The sequence below is a fragment of the Pelophylax lessonae genome (assembly GCF_965119305.1).
Source record: "Pelophylax lessonae genome assembly, chromosome: 2".
NCBI classification, from domain to species: domain Eukaryota; kingdom Metazoa; phylum Chordata; class Amphibia; order Anura; family Ranidae; genus Pelophylax; species Pelophylax lessonae.
The window spans coordinates 640,156,070-640,182,071 of record NC_138769.1 but is presented as its reverse complement, the minus strand read 5'-3'; the positions used below and the strand labels follow the sequence as shown (position 1 = coordinate 640,182,071).

Here is a 26,002-nt window from a genome sequence, read left to right as displayed (position 1 = left end):
ACTGGAGACAAGTGAACAGCAGTGGCTCTACCATGTCCATAAGCAGTTACTGAAATGTCCCATGTCTCATATTGTTGTTTTCAGCATGAAAACAGAATATGTGAGGAATTCCAGAAATCTGGCACAAGTCGCAGAAATGTATTTGTTAAGTCACTGCATTGCCATCTGCAGGAGAGCTTGTTCTGTTGAAAGAAAAACACGCTTAGGGGCTGGATCACTAGGTAGACATAAAAGAAAGAAAGCTTAAAAAAAGAAAAGTATCAACCATCACATCTAAGAACCGGTAAGCTGCAATAGAAATAAATGTTTGCAAGAGGTAGTAAACCCAAAAGCTAACTGTTGATTTTGCTAACTTGACTATCACTATAAGTGGGTAAATGTTGAGCCCTTTAACCACTTAAGCCCGGGAGGATTTGGCTGCTAAAAGACCAGGGGGTATTTTGCGATTCGGCAACGCGTGACTTTAACGGACCATTGTGCGGTCGCGCGACGCTGTACCTAAACTAATTTGACGTCCTTTTTTTCCCACAAACAGAGCTTTCTTTTGGTGGTATTTGATCACCTGTGCGATTTTTTGATCATGTGCTATAAACAAAAAAAGAGCGTCAATTTTGCAAAAATAACAATATTTTTCACATTTTTTATATGAAATTCCCCCAAAAAAAATGTAAAAATCAAACTTTTTTAACATTTTCGGCCAATTTGTTTTATGCTACATATGTTTGGTAAAAAAAAAAATCGCAAAAAGTGTATTTTGATTGGTTTGCGCAAAAGTTATCGCGTTTACTAACAAAGGGAAAGATTCTTTTAATTTTTGTTGTTTTTTTTTTTAATGCGTAATGGCGGCGATCTGCGATTTTTTTTGCGGTACTGCGACATTGGGGCGGACAGATCGGACCCTTGACTGACATTTTTGACACTTTTGGGGTTACCAGTGACATTTCTACAGTAATCAGTGCTATATATATGCACTGTTACTGTAAAATTACACTGGCAGTGAAGGGGTTAACTTTGAGAGGGAGGGTCTGTGTGTGTCCCTAGGGGCGTGCTTTCTACTGTGATTGGCTGTGGCTACTAGTGTAGGAACAGTGATCAACGGTCCTACATAGTAGAACCGTCTGATCACTGTTTCTACACAGGGGAGAATGACAGGCGGCTTGTTTACATCAGCCGCCTGTCTTTCTCCCTCTGTACCGACGATCGGCAAATGACCGGCGGACATCGGGTCCGCCGGTCACACGCACTAACTTCCCTGTGAACGAGCCGCGGCAGGCGCGCGCCTCCGCGGGCGCGCGCTCGCCTCCGCGGGCGCGCGCTCGCCCGCTATTGGCTCACAAGGAAGTGACAGGCAAGTGACGTACCGGTACGTCACTCTGCCTGGCCGGGGCTGACCGCCGCAGTATATAGTCGTGCGGCGGTCGGCAACCGGTTAATCAGTAGCCCTCCGGTACGTTTACCCCCCCCCCCCCTCATGACCAGGCCATTGTTTGTGATACGGCGCTGCGTTCCTTTGTGCGACGCTGTACCCGAAAAAGAAAATGATGTCCTTTTTCCCCACATATAGAGCTTTCTTTTGATGGTATTTGATCACCTCTGCAGTTTTTATTTTTTGCACTATAAACAAACTGAAAATCTTGAAAAAAATAAAAATATATATATATATATATATATATATATATATATATATATATATTTTACTTTCTGCTATAAAACATATCCAATAAAAAAAATGGAAAAAAAATCAAAATTTCTTCATCAATTTAGGCCAAAATGGATTCTACTACATATTATTGGTAAAAAAAAATCCCAATAAGCGTATATTGATTGGTTTGCACAAATGTTATAGCGTCTACAAACTATGAGATAGATTTACGGAATTTTTTTTTTCCCCTAGTAATGGCCGTGATCAGTGACTTATAGTGGGACTGAAACATTGCGGCGGACAAATTGGATGCTAAGTGACACTTTTTCAGGACCAGTGACACTTATACAGTAATCAGTACTACTGACAGTGCTACAGTGCACTGTCACTGTACTAATGATTCTGGCACAGAAGGGTTTAACATCAGGGTTAAATGTGTTCCTAGTAAGTGTTTGCTAACTGTGTGGGGGATGCTTGTACTGTGGGAAGGCAGAGATCCGTGTTCCTGCTTTGTAGGAACACAGGATCACAGCCTTCCCTTCTTTCAGAACAGCGAGCTGCCTTGTTTACATAGGCAGACTGCCGTTCTGCCTGTGACCTGAACAATCACTGGGTCCAGGCGGACTTTGCGTCAGTCAGAACTGCTGATTGGCTCCTGCTGTGTCCAATCATGCATGTGCCCCAGTCTCGGAAGTGCAAAATCACGTACAGTATACGGTCGGCAAGCAGTTAAAGGTCAAAGCCTACTGAAATGACCAAACAGACTTGCAAATCTTGGGAGCCAGGTGAACAGAGTTCATGGTTGGAGCATCCAGAAGAAGAAAGACAATGATTCTCATACAGATCAGCTCTACTATAACCCCCACCCCCCATGTATATACAGTACCATACACTACACTTCGTAGTGAATATAGAATAATCATACCTGTACAAATTTTTCAATTGTCTTAAGTACTTCCATGTTGAACTGCTTGCCAGGAATGAGAGACATATCCATATGGCTCAAAAGGCTGTAAATGATTTGCAGAAGTGACTGCTGCATGCTGGGAAGACCTTTTTCAAGCAACTAAAAAGAAAAAAAAAAAAACACATAATGGGGATATATCAATTTAAAAAAGCAATATTATATATTCTACTGCAGAAAACTGCCAACTGCCTTGTTTGCATAGCAGATGCTATTTACACTACTATTATAAAGTTCCAAAGCCGTGTATTTATGTTTTACAATGTATTTCTAAACAAAAACCTTTTTTTTTTTTTTAGCCTTGGACACATGATTAGACCCCCCCGTTACGTGTTTATTGACATCTGTGTCCCCAATGGGAAGAGTCAGTCCTCTCTCTATACTGGTGACTCTGGTCATCTAGAAAGAGAAGAGGAATCCAAAATGTTAAAGTGGTTGTAAACCCTCACATATACCCATGACTGGCCTCGGGTGATATACAGAGATGAAACAAATCCTCCTACATAAGTTGTACCTATTTACTGCCACCTTTACCCTACATCCATTCAAAACACAGAATTTATACAGGTTTTCTCAGCTCTGAAAAGCAGAGGCTGGGGAGCTAAAGTTAAATCAGTGAGGAGAGCTCCGAGAGCTGATTGGAGGGAAGGGACACACCTCCTTCACACAACACACAGGCACAGAGCTGAGGCTGTTAATCAGCTGGAGGTCCCTCCCCCGTCACCATTGTTCTCTTGGTGTCAGGAAAACTTGTCAGAAGTGACACATGCTTATAGCAGAGAAACTAGGCAGTGGACAGAAATGACACTTAGTGCTCTGGATAGAGACACACACTATAAAGGGAAATACTATGTTCATAATTTATGTCAGAGGTTTAGAACCACTTTAAAGTTATCCCTAGAACAAGAGGCAAGGGGAAATATATCAATGGGGATAGATATCGGAGGACAACAATATAAAACTGGATTTTTGACTTACCGTAAAATCCTTTTCTCTTAAGCTCATTGACAGACGCAGGACTGATATCTTGATATCCATAGGGTTATACTGCCCCCTACAGGAGTAGGACACTAGGCAGGAAAAAAGTTCTGGCCACACCTATGGGCAGTCCCAGGGGGTATATCCTCTCTCTCCCTGCATAGGATGTCAGTTATGTAACAAAGCAGTGTCAGAGACTCATACCAACCCAACTCAAAATAGAGGGGCGGGTACTGCGTCTGTCAATGAGCTTAAGAGAAAAGGACTTTACGGTAAGTCAAAAATCCAGTTTTCTCTGTCGCTCATTGACAGACGCAGGACTGATATCTTGATATCCGTAGGGACGTCCCAAAGCAGTGGCATAAATGAGGGGTGGGATAATAGAAATAAAATCCAATCCAGAAGGCCAAAACAGAGCCAACCAGAAGAACAGAGGACTCATTGAACCAAGCAGATGAGACCCACCTGAAAAAAACAAAACCCCCGTGGTAGACCAAAGGTCCCCTCAAACAGTGGCCTGCAAAACCTTGCGGCCGAAAGAGGCATCCGCCGATGCCAGCACATCAACCTTATAAAATTTTGTAAAGGTATGAACCGACGACCAGGTAGCCGCCTTGCAAACCTGAAGCACCGACGCCTGATGGCGGAAGGCCCAGGAAGCACTAAGAGCCCGAGTAGAGTGCGCCTTAACAGGGAACGGAGGAACCCGACCCTTAATAGAATAAGCCTGCACCACCGTCTGTCTGATCCATCTGGAGATTGTCGCGGCAGACGCAGGCAACCCCTTTCTAGGGCCATCCGTGATAACAAAAAGTGAATCAGCCTTACGAAAAGAGTCAGTAGTAGCCAAGTACACCCTGATCGCCCGAACCACATTCAAGGAGTGTAATGCAAACTCCCGAGGATGACTGGGCTTAGGACACAGGGAAGGTAACACAATATCCTCATTCAAGTGAAAGTCAGAAACCACCTTAGGAAGGATAGATTCGGACGAAGAACCACCTTATCCCTATGAACCACCAGATAGGGGGGAACGACAGGACAACGCAGCCAATTCCGACACCCTGCGTGCAGAAGTGATAGCCACCAAAAAGGCCACCTTCTGGTATAAGGTAAGCAAGGGAATCTCCCTAATATTTTCAAAGGGAGGTTTCTGGAGAACCGACAACACCAAATTAAGATCCCAGGGCGGCAAGGGCACGCGCACCGGAGGAACCAGGTGCCGCACCCCCTGGATGAAGTTCCGCACCAAAGAATGAGTAGCCAGTGGCCTCTGGAAGAAGATCGCCAATGGTGAAACCTGACCCTTGATAGTGCTCAAGGCCAACTTCTGCTCAACCCCCCATTGCAGGAAGGCCAATATCCGAGCCACCGAGTAAGAACGTGGAGGAACCCCGAGGGACTCACACCACGCGATATAAGACTTCCATGTGCGATGATAGATCTTTCTGGAAGTCGCTTTCCTCGCTTTAATCAGAGTAGGAATAACTGAAACAGACAAACCCCTGTCCTTCAGCACATGGCTCTCAACAGCCAAGCCGTCAAAGCCAGCGATCGTAAAGCAGGATGGAAGATCGGTCCCTGAGACAGCAGATCCTCCCTGAGAGGAAGTCGCCAAGGAGCGTCCGCGACCAGCCTGACCAAGTTGGCGTACCAGGCCCGACGAGGCCAGTCTGGAGCCACAAGGATGACTGGACTTCCCTCCGCCTCTATCCTGCGAAGAAGTTTCGGCAGCAACTTGAGAGGAGGAAAGGCATACAGCAGCTGATACTGCCCCCACGGAGCAACCAGCGCGTCTGCCCGAGGATCGCGGGAGCGGGCTGCAAACCTCTGCACCTTCCTGTTGAGCCGGGATGCCAACAGATCCACGTCCGGGGTGCCCCAATGAAGGCACAACTGGTGAAACACCTCTGGATGAAGAGACCATTCCCCTTGATCCAAGGTCTGACGGCTGAGAAAGTCCGCCTGCCAATTTTCCATGCCCGGAATGTGAACTGCGGAAAGAGCCGGAACAAACCGTTCCGCCCAATGAAGAATGCCGGCCACTTCTACGGCGGCCAGAACACTCTTGGTGCCCCCCTGGTGATGGACATAAGCCACGGCCGTGGCATTGTCTGACTGAATCGGAACCGGGTAGCCCCGAAGATGCTCGATCCAGTGAACCAGGCAAAACCTGATCGCTCTCAGTTCCAACACATTTATCGGCCACCTGGATTCTTCCAGGGACCAGAGCCCCTGAGCAGCCAGAGACTCCCTGGTCCGCTTGCTCAGCCGGATCCGATTGTCCAGGGAATCGGGATTCCGGTTCCATTTGAGAAGAATCTCCTTTTGGAGAGTCCGTGTATGAAACTGAGCCTGCGGAGACTCCGTACCGCAGCCGTAACAGCACCAGAACTGGGGCCAAAACCTTTGTGAAAACCCGGGGAGCAGAAGCGAGACCAAAGGGTAACGCCACAAACTGATAATGGTCCTCTCCCACAGCAAAGCGCAGAAACCGCTGGTGTCCTGCGTAGATGGGAACATGAAGATAGGCATCCTTGATGTCTATGGACGCCAGAAAATCCCCCTGATGCAGGGAGGCCACCACTGTGCGAATGGACTCCACTCCTTGTTGCATCAAGTCCTGCACTGCCCCCAACAGAGCCGTTAGGCGATTCGGGGACAGTCGAATATTGGAAGGGAAGAACCGCACCGGTGGAAGCGATCGAAACTCGATCTTGTATCCCGACCGTATGACCTTGTGAACCCATTTGTCTTGAATCCTGGAGAGCCACGGGTCCGGGAACCGGCGAAGACACCCCCCCCCCACCCCTGATATGGGTGGGGGCGCACCGTCAGGCTGAAGCGGTCTTATCCTCCGGTCAGGAAGGACCGTATTTTTGCTTACCAGACCAGGGTCTCTTGAAACCCCCCGGGGGGGGGGGCTTTGGAGGGCTTCGCCTTGTCGCCTGCCCCGGAAGAGCGAAAAAACTTCTTGTGAGCTGAAAAGGAAGGTCCCTGTCTGCGACAAGGTTCCTTACCCTTATTAGCCTGTGGTAGAAAGGTGCTCTTGCCCCCAGTGAGATCCTTGATAATCTCATCCAAGGTAGCACCAAACAGGCGATCCCCCTGAAACGGGAGATCAGTCAAGGCTTTTTTGGAAGCCTGATCCTCCGACCAGCACTTCAACCATAGCATGCGCCGGAGGACCACCGTCGAGATCGACACACGCCCCAGCAATGGAGCAGCGTCCAGTGCGGCGTCACAAACAAACTGTAGCCCCTGCACCATTTGCTCCAGCAACTCCGCCACGGCAGGGGGGAGACTTCTCCCCTCCAGATCATGGCGTAACAGCTTGGCCCATTCCGTCAACATCTGTGAAACCAGAGCAATGGTAGGAAACCAGCAGATCCACCGAAGGTGGCACCGTCCATTTTTTAAGGAGGGACTGTTCAAACGGGTAGCGCCTAGCAATCCGTTTGGGCATCCCTGGAGTCGTTTTGGACGGACACACTCCTTCTTAATGATATTGTTAAAGCATTTGGGAAAGGGAAACACCTTCGCCACCCTGGAGGGCTTGCGAGTGCCAAAGGCAACTTCCGTATGAGCTGCATCCGCAGGTGCAACCTCCAGTTTTAGGGTCTCCCGGACAGACACAATCAGTGCGTCCACTAGTGCCTTGTCTTGCGCTATGGAGGAGGCAGAGAGGTCATCCTCACTATCAGAGGAGACGGGGCGCGAGACAGCAGCCCCAGAGGAGGAACCCGCAGCAGCAGCGACTGGCTCAGGATCAGAATCTGAGGCATCAGACAAGACAGGGGTAGGCGGAGGTCGCTTTTTAGCACCCCGTCCCTGACAGGCCACCTTCACCCGGGACACAAATGACTCCAGGACCGCCGAAGCGCATCAATGGTGAGCGGAGAATCAGAGGGCCCTGCGGCCACCTCGAGGGGATCAGGTGGTGACACATGTGCAGCAGGGTCTATAGTAATACCAGGGGAACCCGTCAGCAAAGTATGACAAAATTGAAAAATAATAAAAAAAAAACTTTTTTTTTTTTAGAAATGTCACCCAGCGCTACAGCGCCCCTCAATGAGACAGCGTGCCTTGAGACCCCCGCAGAGAGAGAGAGAGACCCCCAAAAGGCTCACCACACGATGCACCAGAGTCCAACAGGACTGCTCTCAGCGTTGTCTACATGACAAGGAAGTCCTGTGGAGCGACCTTCCCGGGTCTAGGGAGGGGCTCCGCCCCCTCACACGCCCTCAGTAACTCCCACAGCTGCCCAGCTCTGCAAACAAAATGAGCTGGGTGTACCAAGATGGCCGCCCCCATGAGCCACATGAGGGACTCCAAACAAATGGCAGCCCCGCGCGCTGTGGTGGGAAGGGGGGTCCCCACATCTACTAACAGGCGATCGATCGGCAGGTAGGCCCTGGGAAGCCAGGGAGGAAGCCCCCCGCACAACAGCCGTCCACACTCGGGACCCCCCAGCCCCCTTAGCGGCTTGCATAAACGGCTAGCCACCCCACACACACACACACAAACACCCCCCCCATAGGGGGGAAGGGAGGGGGAAGAGGGACACCACAGGGGGAGGGTGCACAGGGGAACAGAGGGGAACCCAGATTAGTGTGGGTCCGAACGTCCCAGGGAGGGGCCCGGGTCCACCCCAGAGTTAGCCATGAGGAGGGGAAACATTTACTCACCATACCGGAACAGAGCGGGCGCCACTCCAGACAAAACCCCTCGCCGCCCAGTGGGGGGGGGGGTGTCGGCCAAAGGAGACGCTGCGACTCGGCCGTCGACCGGTCGTATGCGACTCGGCGGGACGTTTAACCCGCGGGCCAGTCCCCGTCCAGCGGGATTATGTCGCGGCCGACCCAGCGCAGAGCTAGGGCCTGCACGCGCTAGTAGGCCGGCTGGGGTGACCACTGGATCTCAACATCCAGCCCGTCGCCCAGATCCGGCATAATTGCTTGAAGATCTCACAGGAACAACTGGAGAAAAAAGCTAACTTAAAAAAGATTTATTTAAAAAAGCTTGCCAGGACCAGAGATCCCAGCAAGGAGCTTAGGTCCTTACTCCTGACTAGGCAGAAAAAAACTGACATCCTATGCAGGGAGAGAGAGGATATACCCCCTGGGACTGCCCATAGGTGTGGCCAGAACTTTTTTCCTGCCTAGTGTCCTACTCCTGTAAGGGCAGTATAACCCTACGGATATCAAGATATCAGTCCTGCGTCTGTCAATGAGCGACAGAGAAAAGGGGAATTCCCCTCATTAATTTTCTCTAACTTCCTGTTTCATTTTTGGGGCAGGAAGTGAACAGAACTTTCTCTATGGTACACAGACCGCGAAAAAAGTCACTGGCAGGGGTTTTAACACTTCTGTACGCTACTCAAAACTAAAAAGATTAAAAATAAAAGTTTTGATTTTATATATATATATATATATATATATATATATATATATATATATTTACACATATACAAATATTAATCTGGAATACACCAACCTTTTTAGACCAATGCCCTGTGCAGTAAACCCCAGCCTGCTGGCACTCTATTCTACGAGACTTTGTTTAAGAAATAACTCTGGTTATCAATGCTTTCTATTGATGACACCCTGGAAGGATAGGCGAAACGCGTCTACATATTTCGGGTAATTGACGTCACTTCCTGGTAGCCATGGAACGCACGCTAGTCAGCGTTCCCGGAAGAGCTGTGCTCCGGTTCTGCAAGCCGGTTCTCTACAAGTGCTTCTCTTTCATCAATTCTGTACGTTTTTCCAGTATTGACTATTAAAAATTAGAAATACGGACTTCACTATGTGGGCTATTTGTTCTTTTTGAGCTGCTCAAGACACGGGACAAAGTGACTTTAGGAGCAGAGTATTATCATCAAGGGGATCTCGTTTGTATACCTGTTTAAGCTCAATTGACCCTCAGACTGAAATAGCTGAGGGTCCACCATCTCTGGTGAGTGGGGAGAAAGTAGGGGAGTAAAGCATCCGCACTGGCTGTTTTGTTTGAAGCACCCCAGAACCTTGTGAAGCACTTCAAGCACTTTTATATCATTTTATTTATTGCACTCTGTATGGACTTTTTAAAGCACGGATTGCACCTTCTAGAGTTTTTGCACAATTTATGGATTCATTTCATACGCACTAGTGCATTTTTTCATCAATCAACTAATATATATATATATATATATATATATATATATATATATATATATATATATATATATATATATATATATATATATATATATATATATATTCTTATTTATTTATAGTACACAATAATTAATACTTATTTTTGCACATCATTGTATATACTTTATTATCATCATGAAATTTTTTTTTGTAAGCGCATTTTTTTATGGTTAGTCATTTTTGTCTGAGTTTTTACTTAGTGAACAGCAGCTGCAATCCATATATATTAATTATTTATCTAATAATATTTTTCATTCAGCGCAGGTTTTAACACTTAATATACTCATTTATACTCGCGTAAACATGCTTATAGATACATAAGCACCCGTATGTGCGTAAATTACTGCATTCAAATGTAACATTTTCTATTTTTGTTTAATGGCTCTGTACTCATCAGTGTATTACTGATCTTTACTCAGCTGTGTGCATTGACCCATAGACAACAATGCATCTAATTTTCCATCAGTAAAAAAGTGGCCTAAGGCCTCTTGCACACAGGAGTAAAAAGTGCCACTTTTTTTTACTGGTCTGGATCTAGATGCATTGTACAGAGCCATAAAACAAAATTAGAAATTTTTACCTTTGAGTGCAGTAATTTCCGCATGCATTTATACCCCAATATGCATGTTTACACGCGTATATTGCAACACTGCCAATGAAGAAGACATTTATGTTTGTATACCCTTACATGTCTTTAAATTCTATGTAAATTCTTAGGTCCAAGTGCAATTAGCCTATTGTTTAGACCATATGGTTCCAAAGAACAGCACACTGATATAACACAGGCGGAGTGCCTGGGTGAATGAGCATCCATAACAAAGCTTTGATGCAACTGTCAGATAGAGTAAGTAGTATTCAAACATTTACCTCTGCCAAGTAAGTAACCATATTGAGAGTGATGTCAGCAAAAGCTTCATGTAGGTATCTGCAGACCACATTTACCCATGTGGCACAGTCTCTTGTGTAGCTGTGTGTCTTGTACAGCGTCATGACATGGGCAAGGTTGGATAACTTTGGGTTCTTCTCCTCCAGGCAAACCTATAGAAAGTGACAGATTTGTTGGGTTACTGTCACTGTCAACAATGTAGCCTAACATAACAATGATAGTGAGAATGTTTAAAGATCAAACCTGTGCAATCCTCTCAGCTGCTTCTTTGCAGAAATGGTTGGGATTTTCAAAATGCTGGATCAAATGAGGCATCAAGCACAAGATATTCAGTGGAAAGCCTGCAAACAACATTAATTATTGATGTCAGTAGACTGAACACACGTTAGGACTTACACACATAAACTGGCTTTTTGGAATTGTGTAACACTGGAACAAAGAATGACCTTTCCACTAGGTTGAATCTCAATACATTTTTCAAAGACCTTAGTGAAATGTGGTTTGATTAAGGTACAAGCTGCACACATATGCAATCCAAGAAAATGCATAGTGCATCACAGCTTGTTGTATATGGGGCTGCATAGCTGCAGACCAGTCAGGATGCCAATGCTGACCCATGTTCACAGGTAAAAGTGTCTACAATATGTCAGCATCAAAACTGGCCCAGAAAGCAACAAAAAGGTGTCTTCAGGGTGTTGCCCTGGCCTCAAAAATCTCCAGATCCCAGTTCAATTGAGCATCTGTGGGATGTGCTGGAAAAACACGCCTGATTTCTTAATTTACAGGACCTAAAGAATCTGCTACTGACAGCTTGGTACCAGATATCACAGCTGCCTTCAGAGGTCTAGTGGAGCCCATGCCCTAGGTCGGGGCTGTTTTGGTCATGTTATAGTAGGTAGTCATAATGTTATGGCTTATTGGTGCATGGATAATCGAAAGCAGTTAAAGCTACAGCAGGGAAATAAATCCTTCTTTTGTCTCAAATAATAAATACAAAATAGTATATTTCCACTACAGTATGAATAGAGTTTAACTGGTACCCTTACAAAGTGGTCATAATTGTTAGTGTGGGCAGAACTGAACATTAAAAAGAGACAAGTGGGTGTGTCATAATACCCTGTATCCAGTGTTTAGCATTTCTACAAAACTGTTTAATCTAAATCTGAGCTCCAGGCAGAAATATTAATGCATCATTGTAAAGGTGAATTTGTACCTTTAAGTAAAACTTTCTTCTTTTCATTGATTGCTATCCAGGTAGTGGCCATTACCCTCTTTATCCCCCTGGCCACAGGTCTTGTAACTTCCCCACTGTAGTACATTGTAGTACATTAGACAGCGAGCGGTGACGTAATTACACCCAACTGGCTGTAGTTGGTGGACCAAGGAGTCCCAGACTCCCAGTCTGATCCACCCACTATAACTGAATACGCGCCTCAACTCCGTCCATTGGCACACCCACAGCCTTCAGCTTTGTCCTCATCTCCACCCACACATGTGCCCATCGTGTTTTACATTTCCATTAGCATCATGGGAAATGTAGTTTTCTATAGCAGCGCAAATGTGACGAGTGGTCAGTGCTAAGATCCTCCTCCTGGAGCTCGGAAGCAGAGAGATTTTCAGTGGAACGCTATGATGTCTCAGTACTTTATAGTCATGGAAATCCCAAAAAGTAAGCCCTTTTTGGTTATAATTTGGTAGAGATTTAATTGGGCCAGCAGAGCGCATTTTGTAAACGTAATATAGCAGAATCCTGGAGTTCCACTTTAAAATGACCTCAAATCACTTGGATGAATATTTTAATTGCCATTTGCAACCCATGCTAAGTAAATCAGGCTAAAAATGTAACTGGCTGTCCAAACGTACTCTCTGTACTGAAACATTACAGTGAAAGCACTAGGTACAAGAAATATATTACACGACATTAGGAGAATACTACTGAACATATAATAAGATGTCCCTGGCACTGAAGATGTGGACTTCAATTAACTTACTCAACTATTTGATAAGCATGGGTGAAAACAATGTAAGAGTTGCATTTTCCTTCTTGATAGGATTCTAACTCAAAGCTTTCTTTCAGGGAAGATCTAAATAAAATTGTTAAAAGATTTTTGGCTGGGAATGATTTATGGTAATTCTACTCACGAAGACACGAAGCTAAACTTTTCTAACTTAAAGACCAGTTATATGTAAGATTATTGGAGGTTTAAGCCTTCTTGCACACACAATAGGCAATAGGGGATATCTGCAAACCACCACCTGTAAGGTATAACAACACATGCAACTATACCAGTTACTCCAGAGAAGAAGGCTCCTTCCTAAATTTCTTCTTATTTGAATGCACCCATAATAAACTTGTACACTTCACTAGTAAAGTAAGGCCCCTTTCACACTTGTACGACCTGAAAGTCACACGACTTGAAGCAATGCCTGTGTAATCTTGAGGTCTATGGACCTCAAGTTGCATCAAAGTCAGACCAAAGTTGCTGCGAGTTGAAGTAGTGAATAGTACTCATTGGAAATTAGGGGTACGACTTTGCAGTCCCAAGTCGCAGGACAAGTCGCACAAGTGTGAAAGGGGTCTTAATCCCCTACATACACATGAATTTCGTTCAGAAAGCACATTTGTAAGTCCAATTTGTTTGCAAGTCCAACAGAGTTGGCCTAGGTACCAAACTAACCCAATCAGCCCAATAAGTTACTGTAATAGGTTTATAACACATTTTACACAAATACATGGAAAAAGGTTGATATATAGATACAATACTGTAAACAGCAAGTACAGAGAACCACAACCACCAGGCATGTGAACTAACTCACACGATTGGACATGCAAACGTATGTTTGTATCTTTGAAAGTTTGCAATGCAAAGGTTCGTATGTATGGGACTAACTAATATATTTGCACCCGGCCCACTAATGCAGTAAAGGATGTATGCCCTAACAGATCATATTTTCCTCCACAGCAGATTTCTATTCTTCTCTGCTGTGTAGGAGAAGCTACCTCTGGCCATGATTGGGAAACCAAATCTAAACATAATAGGTAAATATACTTTTTTCCTTATACCTTGTAGGTACGTTATTCCTTTAAAATATGCTTGTCTTATACTACAAAGATTGCTCCCAGTAATTAATAACTGATCAATAACAGATCAATAAAGCAGTAACTAGCAAAAACAAGGGAAACGCTTTGTTTTGATACTCAGCTGCTTTCCACATTCTCCACAAGCAGGCCATAATTAACCATTATATGTTAGGCTCAAGCTGTTTCCCATCACTATAATACAAATGAAAACCAAGAAAGCAGGCAGCGGACTTTTTCAGGGTAGGGGAGAACACTGAACTATGAATCCTGTAGAAATAGACAATGTTATAACTAATGGAAGGTTCTTGAGATGTCATTGGATTCACCTGCATGTGACTCTGTATATATAACATGGTGTGTTTAAGGGTCTGGACAAGGTGTGGGCAGGAGGAGCGGCTGCCCTGGGCACTATTGTATCATTTGATGAGGGGGGTCACCACAAGAAGGTTGGGGGGGTATTTGTATTGGGAGGGGAAATTTGGGGTGCAGCAGGGCATAAGAATTGTTCTAGGAGGGGAAATTAGGGAGGTGTGCTAGGAGTGGTGATTTGAGGGGATTTGTGTTAGAAGGGGAATGGGATAAGAGGACGTGTGCTAGTACGGGAAATTTTGGGGGGTTTGTGCTAGAAAACATAATATGGTGGGGGGAGGGGACATTTTGAAGGTGATTTGTACTAGGATGGGGGAGAATTTATGCTGGGAGGGGGGAATTTGTGCTCAAAGGGGAAATTTGCGGGGTAGAGGATTTGTACTAGGAGGGGTGATTTTTTAATTTGGGGGGAGGGGTTGATGTTGGATTTGTACTAGAGGCAAATGGGGAAAAAATTTGGATTTGAGCTGGGGGAGGGGGGGGACAAAGGTTTGTGCTGGGTAGGGGATTTTAGCAGGGGGTTGATTTGTACTGGGAGGAGGGGAATTTGTGTAGGGGGGTAAGCATACATTTTAGTGCATGATTTTTTTTTTGGGGGAGGGGGGGGGGGATTTCTGCTGACACATACTGTATCTCACAAAAGTGAGTACACCCCTCACATTTTTATAAATATTTTTCAACCCTTTTGAGCATCTGTGGGGCATTCTCAATTGGAAGGTGGAGGAGCACAAGGTCTATAACAACCACCAGCTCCGTGATATCGTCATGTAGGAGTGGAAGAGGTCTCCAGTGGCAACCTGTGAAGCTCTGGTGAACTCTATGCCCAAGAGGGTTAAGGCAATCCTGGAAAATAATGGTGGCCCCACAAAATATTGACACTTTGGGCCCAATTTGGACATTTTTACTCAGGGGTGTACTCACTTTTGTTGCCAGCGGTTTAGACATTAATGGCTGTGTTGAGTTCTTTTGAGGGGACAGCAAATTTACATTGTAGCAAAGTGTAATTTCTTCAGTGTTGTCACGTGAAAAGATATAATAAAATATTTACAAAAATGTGAGGGGTGTACTCACTTTTGTGAGATACTGTAATTCCCATACATCTTGGGGGGGGGGGGGGGGGGTGCGCAACCTGGCATGTTTGCCCCGGGCTCTAGATGACCTTGTTCAGGCACAAAAATAGGTCTGTCATGTTTACCAATTATGCTATTCTCACATAAACCAAATTATACTGTCACAAATCTAGACAATTCAAACTTAGCAGATGATGAAAAAATTCCAAAACATTTTCCTAAATGAAATGTTATTAGCAAACTCCGTACCAGCTAGACAAAAAAAAATATATACCATAAAATGAATCCAGGTGGAAACTGTGCTGAACGCTACAAGAAAAAGATACTAAGATTGCCCTGAAGAGTAAGCCCTGGAGAGACAGAGACATAGGCAGTTGTACTTATATACAAACGTGGACTTTTCCTTTATAATTGGAGCTTGACCATGCACTTAACACCCACAGAGCTCCCTGTTTGGTTCATTAAGGGCCCATTCACATCATCTTGCATGCATTTTAGCCATATAATGTGAGTGGATGAATGGATGAGCGAGTTTGTGGAGGAGGAACTTGACTGGCCTGCACAGAGTCCTGACCTCAACCCGACAGAACACCTTTGGGATGAATTAGAGTGGAGACTGTGAGCCAGGCCTTCTCGTTCAACCTCAGTGCATGACCTCACAAATGCGCTTCTGGAAGAATGGCCAAATACTCCCATAGACACACTCCTAAACCTTGTGGACAGCCTTCCCAGAAGAGTTGAAGCTGTTATAGCTGCAAAGGGTGGGACAACTCAATATTGAACCCTACGGACTAAGACTGGGATGCCATTAAAGTTCATGTGTGTGTAAAGGCAGGCATCCCAATACTTTTGGTAATTTAGTGTATGTGTTACCTTATCCATATTTCAGATTATCCATATGCCATCTTTCCTGGCCTGCTCCTCAGCATTAATTGGAGATGATGAATAGGTGCTACCATGTAATTCTTCCCTGACTGTGCACCGTAGGAACATTCTGTTGATTCTTTGCCAGGGAATGGGTGTAATAGGGTAGGTTCTGTCTCTACCTTATTTCCCTTGCTCTTTCTTTTAACCATTTGTTACTTGTTTAAAAAAAAATATAGCTGTCCACAAATGAGAAGGGATAACACAGGATGGGACCAGGGCCGTCTTTACTATTGATTGGACCCTGGGCAAACATTTTTTTTTGGGCCCTCCGAAATCCACTTATCAACTATTTGTGGCCAGTGTGGGCTCAAGGGGGAGCTGCTTTGGGCCCCACAACAATGACTGGGCCCGGGGCGGCTTCCCCTTTTGCCCTGTGTTAAAGACGGCCCTGGATGGGAGTGGGAGGAGCTACACTGTTCTGTACAGTGGTAAACTCTGCCCCTTATGCAAGCATAGAAGCACCATGATAAACCAAGAGGGAGGTATAAAAAGCCAATGCCCTCTGTGCTGTGAAGCTTGCAGAGCTGAAGCGTATAGGTCAAAGAGAATCCCACCTCCTGTGCTGTCCCTGCACAGCAGCTGGGAGACTCCCTGGACAAGACATGTTTTGCAATTATGCATGCACTACTTTAAATTGCAATTTCAGAGTATTTGCATAAAAACGTAGCTCTGCTTGGGCAACCATATTGACTAATATGGGGTCTAAGGCAGCAGGAGCAAGCATAACCTGAACAACAAAGAAACTTAGGAAGCAAGCGGGGGCAGCGCCTTGCTCAACTTTTACTTCGGCAGTAAAGACTTGAATAAAAAAAAAAAAAAAACCTTAGCTGCTTACATTTTTGGATCTACTGAGTTTTCTATCATATGCTCATTATAAATTGCTCAAGTTTGTGGCGGTTTTACAGGCAGATATAAGAAACACGGCTATAGCTGTAGCTTTATATCCATCAGTACATATAATACACTGCAAGTATAGTATGTGCCCAAAATTTAAAAAAAAACACAACAAGAAATAGTACTTCGAGATAAATGCAACAATATCCAACGTTTATTGAAACACACAATACTACTTGTGTGACACCCTCAGCCTAGGCATGCAAGTAGGGACTATTATTACGCATTGTGTGCTTCAATAAACTTTTGCTATTATCCCTGATTACCACTTCTAGTTATTTCTCACGGTTTACTCAGGTTGGGATACTTGCATTTAAATACAATAACTTACTACACTTTACCCTGCGCAGTTATCTTTTATTTTTACTGGTTAGTATATGCCTAAATTTGATTTAAAATGAGCATGCTGATAGGAGGAGAAAGCCAAGTGGCACAGGGATGAGCTTTCCAGTCTTTTGCTACTTTTCTATTGTCCAGTCACAGGCTGGGGGGGGGGGGGGGGAGGGTTGAGACCTAGCTATATTACTTAAAGTGGTTCTAAAGGCAGAAGGTTTTTTACCTTCATGCATTGTATGCATGACAATAAAAAACTTTCAGCATGCAGCTTCCCCCTAAACCTCCATAAAACATACTTAAGCCCTATCATGATCAAAGTATGTCCACGAGAGCCGTTGCTCCTGGGCTTCTGCCTCCTCATTGGCTGAGACGCAGCAAGGGGAGCCAATGGGCTCCTGCTGCTGTCAATCACAGCCAGGGAGCGGGGGGGGGGGGGGGCTAGGGGGAACAGGACTGAGCCATGCACTGTGTCCCCCATAGACACACAGAGGAGGCTTGAGAGCAAGCAGTAGCTTTCTATGGGGGTACTCGGCAGGGGGCAGAGGCCAGAGGGCCGGTGGGGACCTGAGAAGAGGAGGATTGGGGCAAAATTATTGCACATGTATGTAATTATAATAATGTTTGTTTAAAAAAAAATAAAAATTGTAGGGTTATTATCACTTTAACTGCAGCAGATAAAAATCACTTCTCCTACCTGCCAGACAGGGTTGTGCAACATACTGTAGAACTGGATGAACAGAAAAAAATTATTTGGCAGGTACAGCAGCAAACTCATATGTATTTTATAAGTGTATTTAGCGGTTTGCCTAAAATCTAGCTTTAAATCTGCAATTAAATAAAAAAGAATGAACCAAGCCATCATGTTCATGGATAATAATTTTACCTATGACTTGTGTTGAATCCACCATAGAAACCCGAGAAACTGGGGTCAGCATACTAAAAAGCTGAAGGGTTAAGTCTGTAGTTGTGAGAGATGTGAACCCTTTGAGCAGGAGTTGCTGCAGCCCCGAAAAGTCTGTCCATTTTAGCTGCCCCTGCAGCTTCTCTAGCTTCTCTTTGTTCTCTGACTTGTCTAGAGGCAAATGAGACAAGAGCTTGTTCAGCAGCCTCAACGCCATCAAATATTCAAACTCAAAGTCTGATTCCATCAGGGCGACAGCAACCCAGAATATGGTGGACAGCAGGTTGGTGGGATTATTGATGTGATTAGGATCAGTGATGTTGTCTTTCAGTGATGACGAACTCCTGGTTTTCGGAGAAAATCCTTGCTGAGTACAGGCCTGAATCCTGTCTAGTGTGGCGCTACGTGGAGGGTCAGAGGACTTGTCTGAAACGCCAAACTTTTTCGGAACAGAAAAGCTTCTCTGGTGTCGGCTTCGCTCAGATGTGGCTGTATTACCACCAACAACCCCAGAGTTAACGTTCAATTGTCCTGTGCTCTTCCTGTTTGCATTTAATTTAGTATTCGAGGCCAGATCAGGAGAGGACGACCTGTAATACAAGAAAATACAATTGTAAACAACATTTACTATCAGTCAGGTAAAGAGCTCTAACGAGCAGGGCCCACGGATTCCTCTTAAACCAAACTGTATTGTAACTGTAAAGTCTGCCTTAATTTTGTAAAGCGCTGAGCAAACTGTTAGCACGATATAAATCCTGTATAATAAAAATAATATGTGTGTTTTTAAGACCAGATAGAACTTATCTGGAAACCATTATGTATTTTCATTAACTACATAATTTGAGTTATTGTAACATTTATCTGGTAATGCACTTTTGATGCAACCTTCTCACGTTTACTTGCTTGGTTGCTTTTTCACATTTAAATGTGAAAATTTCAAGGCCAGGGTTGTGGGGGAAGAGGCCCTTGTCCTCATCAACCTGGGGAGGAGGCCCTTCACCTCATCAACATGGGGACAAGGTGCTTTGCCAGGGGGGCATGTGGCCTGTGTGGTTTAGGAGGAGGAGGGGGGGCACACTCGTCTCCCCCCTTCTCCCGGCCTGCTTGGCCGAATGCTCGGATAAGGGTCTGGTATTAATTTTGGAGGGGACTCCAAGCCATTTTATTTTTACTTTGGCCTGAGATTCCCCTCCAACTTCATACCATTTCAGAAGGGCCTGGAATAGATTGGGGAAGAGGGGAGGGGCATGCAACTTTTTTTCCTTAAGCCGGGTACACACTATTCATTTTTTTCGTGCAACCCTCGGCTGTTCGCTCTGGTTGGAGACACTGTATTAACCACGTGAGGTTAGTTCAGTGATCTCCCCCACTGAGCTGGTGTGGTATGACAGGGGGGCCCCCCACCAGAACACTCTGATCAGCATTCTCTGCCATTGGCTGAGAGCGCTGATCAGGAGTCGTTCAGCTGCTGGTTTTACAGCATGCATGTCCGACAGCTTTTGTCGGACAGACCAACATACACACGGGCCAAATATTGTCAGTTTTTTTTTTGGAACTGCCATTGTCTCTTGACATTTGGCCCGTGTGTACGGGGCTTTACTGTTGGTTCTTTTTGTTTACATTCTGCTGTCAGCAGTGAATCCCCACTGACAGCAGATAAGTGGCAGGTGCCAACTTCTTAACAACCAGCTATTCCATGTCTCAATTCAGAGAATCACCTTACTTCCTTGGCAGTGCACATAACATGGAACAGGAGAAAATCTCTTTAAAATAAAGGAGATCCCCAGTGAAAGATTCCCTTTTTATTCCCATTTTGCTGACAATTCAACACTATTCTCACTCATATTCAATCCTAATCACAGTTAGGTTGAGTCACACCAGTGAAGACACAGGTAGCCATAAAAAACAGACATTCTAACCCTGCACTATCCAAAACTATTAATAAAAATGGCTTTAGATAAACTTTAAGAAGCTTAGTCAGAAAGGAAAGGCAGAAATCACGTTGATTTATTCAGTCCTGAAATGAGCCTAGACACACGGCACATCCAGTACAGCACTGCATATAGAACATGCACATACAGTGCACCAGATATTCTGAGCATTGTTTCTCAACTTTCTTCTGTACCATTAGGATGCACAATCCTGACAGCGTGACAACACACACAGTTCAGCTACCATATTTAGGAGGTTATAGCAATGTAGTGTGTGGCTATTTGGTTATGTTTGCATAAAAATGCCTCTGGTGTCTGAGGTAATGCTTCTGAGCTAGACAACTGTGTTATGATATGTGGAGTCAAGCGTACAGAAACTGTAAGATATGCAAAGTATTTCATAGCAATCCAACAGACAAATAAAAGAAGGGCAGCTGTACCAGCTGAGAACAAATGGGAGTCATTTCTTTTTTCTTTTCTCTACTCTGCCTGAAGCAAATTCACACATTTCAATTTACAAGGTAACTGGTAAAATAAGTCCTGCTGCAGTCCAGAAAATCCACATCTAAAATGGTGACAAGCAGGGTTAGACTAAGGCCCCTTTCACACACGGAGTCTATTAGACGGACTCCGTTTTTCTCAGCGGGGGATCGATCCCCCCGCTGAGCAGGTGGATGACAGCTGTTCTCCGTGCTGTGTGTGTAGACACAGCTTTTAGGTCTGCACGCATCTCTATGGGGGAATCGGATGGGAACGGACCGTCTGTCCATTCTCATCCGATCCGCCAGGCGGATGGAAAATAGGGTTTCCATCCGTCCGGTTTTGACAGATCGGATCGGATGTCAGCAGACATGTCTCCGCTGACATCCAATGCCCCATAGAGATGCATGGGGCATCCGTTCAGATCCGCCAAAAAAACTGACAGGCGAACCTGAACGGACTCCATGTGTGAAAGGGGCCTAAGGCTAAAAGGCACATCAAGGCTAAAAGCCATCAGTCCATGTGTGTGCACAATCAGATTTCAGTGGTTTACTCTACAGACGTTTGTGTGCTGGCAGACTGGCACAACTAGATGTTTGTGTGCTGGCAGACTGGCACAAATGGTTATTTGTGTGCTGGCACAATGTGTATGAATTACTGGCATTGTAATGGTTCTAAAAAAACTGAATGAAGGCGAGATGCTCAGTGGTTTTCTTAACCATGCATGTGCAGCTCAGTGTACATTGCACAGAAGACTACGAATAGCCAGGTAAGTGTCCTTTATTATAGAAGACATATCTCATATCTCTTCTGCCATAAAAAGCTTGCCTGTCCGCAATTATTTATATTTAGCCTTAAGTACCACTTTCCTGTATATGAAACCAATTAGTGCATACTGCACTCTGCTCATTGCAGTGTCAGCTGAATAAGGCAACACAGTTCACAGCACCCGATAAGGGAAAGCTTCCCATCCACTTTGAATGCTGCCTTCACACAGCTGTGTACATTTTTCCTAGGATTTAATTGTATGTATTGTCCTGAGCGAGTTCAATTACCCTGTGCTGTGACCAGGTGCAGACATACAGTGCCTTGAAAAAGTATTCATACCCCTTGAAATTTTCCACATTTTGTCAGGTTACAACCAAAAAAAAACATAAATTTATTTTATTGGGATTTTATGTGATAGACCAACACAAAGTGGCACATAATTGTGAAAGTGGAAGGAAAATGATAAATGGTTTTCAAAATGTTTTACAAATAAATATCTGAAAAGTGTGGTGTGCATTTGTATTCAGCCCCAGAGTCAATACTTTGTAGAATCACCTTTTGCTGCAATTACAGCTGCAAGTCTTTTTGGGGATGTCTCTACCAGCTTTGCACATCTAGAGAGTGACATTTTTGCCCATTCAGCTTTGCAAAATAGCTCAAGCTCTGTCAGATTGGACAGAGAGTGTCTGTAAACAGCAATTTTCAAGTCTTACCACAGAATCTCAATTGGATTTAGGTCTGGACTTTGACTGGGCCAATTTAACACATTGATATGCTTTGATCTAAACCATTCCATTGTAGCTCAGGCTGTATGTTTAGGGTCATTGTCCTGCTGGAAGGTGAACCTCCATCTCAGTCTCAAGTCTTTTGCAGACTGACAGGTTTTCTTCTAAGATTGCCATGTATTTGGCTCCATCCATCTTTCCATCAACTCTGACCAGCTTCCCTGTCCCTGCTGAAGAAAAGCATCCCCACAACATGATGCTGCCACCACCATGTTTCACAGTGGGGATGGTGTGTTCAGGGTGATGTGCACTGTTAGTTTTCCGCCACACAGTGTTTTGCTTATAGGCCAAAAAGAAAAATTTTGGTCTCATCTGACCAGAGCACCTTCTTCTACATGTTTGCTGTGTCCCCCACATGGCTTCTCACAAACTTTAAACGAGACTTCTTACAGCTTTCTTTCAACAATGGCTTTCTTCTAGCCACTCTTCCTTAAAGGCCAGATTTGTGGAGTGCATGACTAATAGTTGTCCTGTGGACAGATTCACCTAACTGAGCTGTTGTTCTCTGCAGCTCCCCCAGAGTTAGCATGGGCCTCTTCGTCTGCTTCTTTAATTATTACGCTCCTTGCCCGGCCTGTCAGTTTAGGTGGAGGGCCATGCCTTGGTAGGTTTGCAGTTGTGCCATACGCTGTCCATTTTCAGATGATTGATTGAACAGTGCTCCGTAAAATGTTCAAAACTTGGGATATTTTTTTATTACCCAACTCTGCTTTAAACTTCTCCACAACTTAATCCCTGACCTGTCTGGTGTGTTCCTTGGCCTTCATGATGCTGTTTGTTCACTAAGGTTCTCTAACAAACCTCTGAGGGCTTCACAGAACAGCTGTATTTATACTGAGATTAAATTACACACAGGTGGACTCTTTACCAATTAGGTGACTTCTGAAGGCAATTGGTTCCACTAGATTTTAGTTAGGGGTATCAAGAGTAAAGGGGGCTGAATACAAATGCACGCCACACTTTTCAGATATTTGTGAAAAATGTTTATTTTTTTGTAAGAACTTACCGTAAAATACTTTTCTCTGAAGTCCATTGCCAGACGCAGCTCTCCTTGCTTCATTACGATTGGGTTATGTGCCCTCTTCAGGAGTAGACTAGGCAGTGCAAAAGCTCAAAAGCTTTTACCAGACACACCCATAGGGGCTGTCCCTAACGATATAACCCTGGGCACAGAGTGCTCACAAAGCAGTTTCATAGCAAACAGTGAAAAAATACAACCATCCCCATAATAGAGGGGCGGGTGCTGCGTCTGTCAATGGAGAAAAGGATTTTATGGTAAGTTCTTACAAAAAATCAAATGTTCTCTATCGTCCATTGACAGACGCAGCTCTCCTTGCTTCATTACAATTGGGACGTCCCAAAGCAGTATAGGCAGAAGGGGTGGGAAGAACACAACCAAACTGTTAACATAAGTCCAGGGCCAAAAAACTCAGCTAACTGAGCAGTAAAAGCTCACCAGTACCAACAGAAGCTTACACACAAGACAACAAGTCAAAACCTATAAAGAGAAAGAAACCAAGTCTCTTTCAAAATACCGCCTGCAAAACTTTGCGACTAAAGGAGGGATTTGAGGATGCAATTAGATCAACCTTATAAAATTTTGTAAACGTATGAACGGATGACCAAGTCGCCGCTTTTACACACGTGAGAAACAGATGCCTGATGGCGAAAAGCCCAAGAGGCAATTAGCACTTTAGTAGAATGCACGGTCACAGGGAAAGGAGGATCCTGACCCTTCAAAGAATAGGCCTGAACAATCGTCTGCCTGATCCATGAGATATGGTCGCAGCAGACGCAGCGGAACCCTTACAAGATCCCTCAGTAAGGACAAACTGCTTTGTGAGCACTCTGCCCGGCTTTACAAAGTACTCTGCCCGGGGTTATGTCGCTAGGGACAGCCCCTATGGGCGTGCCTGGTAAAAGCTTTTGAGCTTTTGCACTGCCTAGTCTACTCCTGAAGAGGGCGCATAACCCAATCATAATGAAGCAAGGAGAGCTGCATCTGTCAATGAACAATAGAGAAAAAACATTTATAATTTTCCTTGCACTTCATAATTATGTGCCACTTTGTGTTGGTCTATCACATAAAATCCCAATAAAATACATTTATGTCTTTAGTTGTATAATGAAAAAAAAAGGGAAAATTTCAAGGGGTATGAATAATTTTTCAAGGGACTGTAGCTACCATAAACACAAACTCAAGTATAACAATGTCACATACCTTGACAGGACAGCCAGTAAATCACTGTTCTTTAGGCAATCTGATAAATTATCCACCGCTGCTTCCAAAGTGAGAAGAACTTCCATGACATAACCCTAGAAACAACATTAAATTAAATGTAATGTTAAAAGGAAATGTTATTTAATTGGTCCTAAATTTTTTTTTTACACTTGACCAGTGTTTTTTTTACACTTGACCTTTTAGACCTCACGGGCCACTAAACTCACAATTTTGAATCCCGAGCACCGCTAACATGAATTTTACATGCCTTATACACACACTGCTTCGGCTCTCTGCCCCCTTCCCCCAGGATGACACTGTGGCCTTATACACACAATGCTCGGGCTCTCTGCCCCCCTCTGCATCACACTGCTGCCTTTTACACACACTGCTTCGGCTCTCTGCCCCCTTACCCCAGGATCATACTGCTGCCTTATACACACAATGCTCGGACTCTCTGCCCCCCTCTGCATCCCACTACTGCCTTATACAGAGTCATCATTGGATCTCACCTCCTTATCCAGCCACGTGCTCAAACTCCGTGCTCCCTCCCACAGTCTGGGAGCTGCCATTGGAAGTCCCCTCTTTCTTCATTTTTTGCTCTCTGCACTACTCCTGGCATCCCCCTCGCAATTCACAGGAGCCAAAAATACAGAGGAGGCATCGGGTATCAATACTGTCAGCGCGCATTGAGAACACTGGAATCAACATTGGGTAGAATACATCCGCCACAATGTTTATTTGCAGTAGAACCCCTGGGGACCACCAAAATTTTCTCACTGATGGTCCACAGACCACTGGTTGGCAACCGCTGCACTGGACCATATTTGGAATTGAGGCCTCAAAACTCGCCTAATTTATTATGCTTATGCAGTCAAAATATACATATCTAGTAATAAATATCGCTCTATTCATACTTTTTTTATTTTTGTTAAAAAAAAAAAACAAACCCTGTGTTGCCAACACATATTAATGTTGGACTGCAGCTCTTACATACAAGCTCTCCTACAGCCTGACATGCCCTTCTAAACACTGCTCCCTGAGCAGCGTTGTTGATTAGGCATTGTGAGGCATATTTATTATGGTATATTCAGCATGACTGCATTACAAAAATAAACTATGGGGGTTGTTTGGCTTTTAACCTAAATGTGCTTTATTAGCTTAGATTGTAAGCTCCAACGAGCAGGGCCCTCTGATTCCTCCTGTATTTAATTGTATTGCAACCGTACTGTCTGCCCTAACACTATAAAGTGTTACTGTTGGTGCTATATTAATCTTGTATAATAATAATAATAATCATAATTAGCTGTTTCATGTAATTCATTTTTTATAAATCTGCATAAAACATGTCATTGTTAAACACTCTATGGTACTTGTGATTGACCAAGTGGTGGGTAATGTAAGTAACATATCTACATCCTAAAAGAGGTTCCACAGGAGTTGCTATCTGTGTTCCCATTGGGTAGATTCACCTTTTCTAACTGTCCTGGTGAGCACAGTCGTTGAGACAAAAATCCAAAATGTAAATTTGTCACCAGAACACTTGCTCCATGAAAATGCTATTAGGCCCC

General features: G+C 44.4%; 1 protein-coding gene across 2 annotated transcripts in view; it reads right to left on the bottom strand.

The window, feature by feature from the left end:
* Positions 1-26,002, bottom strand: part of FRY (FRY microtubule binding protein) — a 364,889-nt gene that overhangs the window by 74,159 nt on the left and 264,728 nt on the right. For both annotated transcript variants that reach the window (XM_082244584.1, XM_082244585.1), the window contains exons 43-47: positions 24,432-24,526; positions 18,229-18,836; positions 10,911-11,008; positions 10,649-10,819; positions 2,568-2,708 (exon numbers count right to left, since the gene is read on the bottom strand). In XM_082244584.1, coding sequence (XP_082100710.1) covers positions 2,568-2,708; positions 10,649-10,819; positions 10,911-11,008; positions 18,229-18,836; positions 24,432-24,526 — 1,113 coding nt within the window. The remainder of the gene's footprint in view (positions 1-2,567; positions 2,709-10,648; positions 10,820-10,910; positions 11,009-18,228; positions 18,837-24,431; positions 24,527-26,002) is intronic.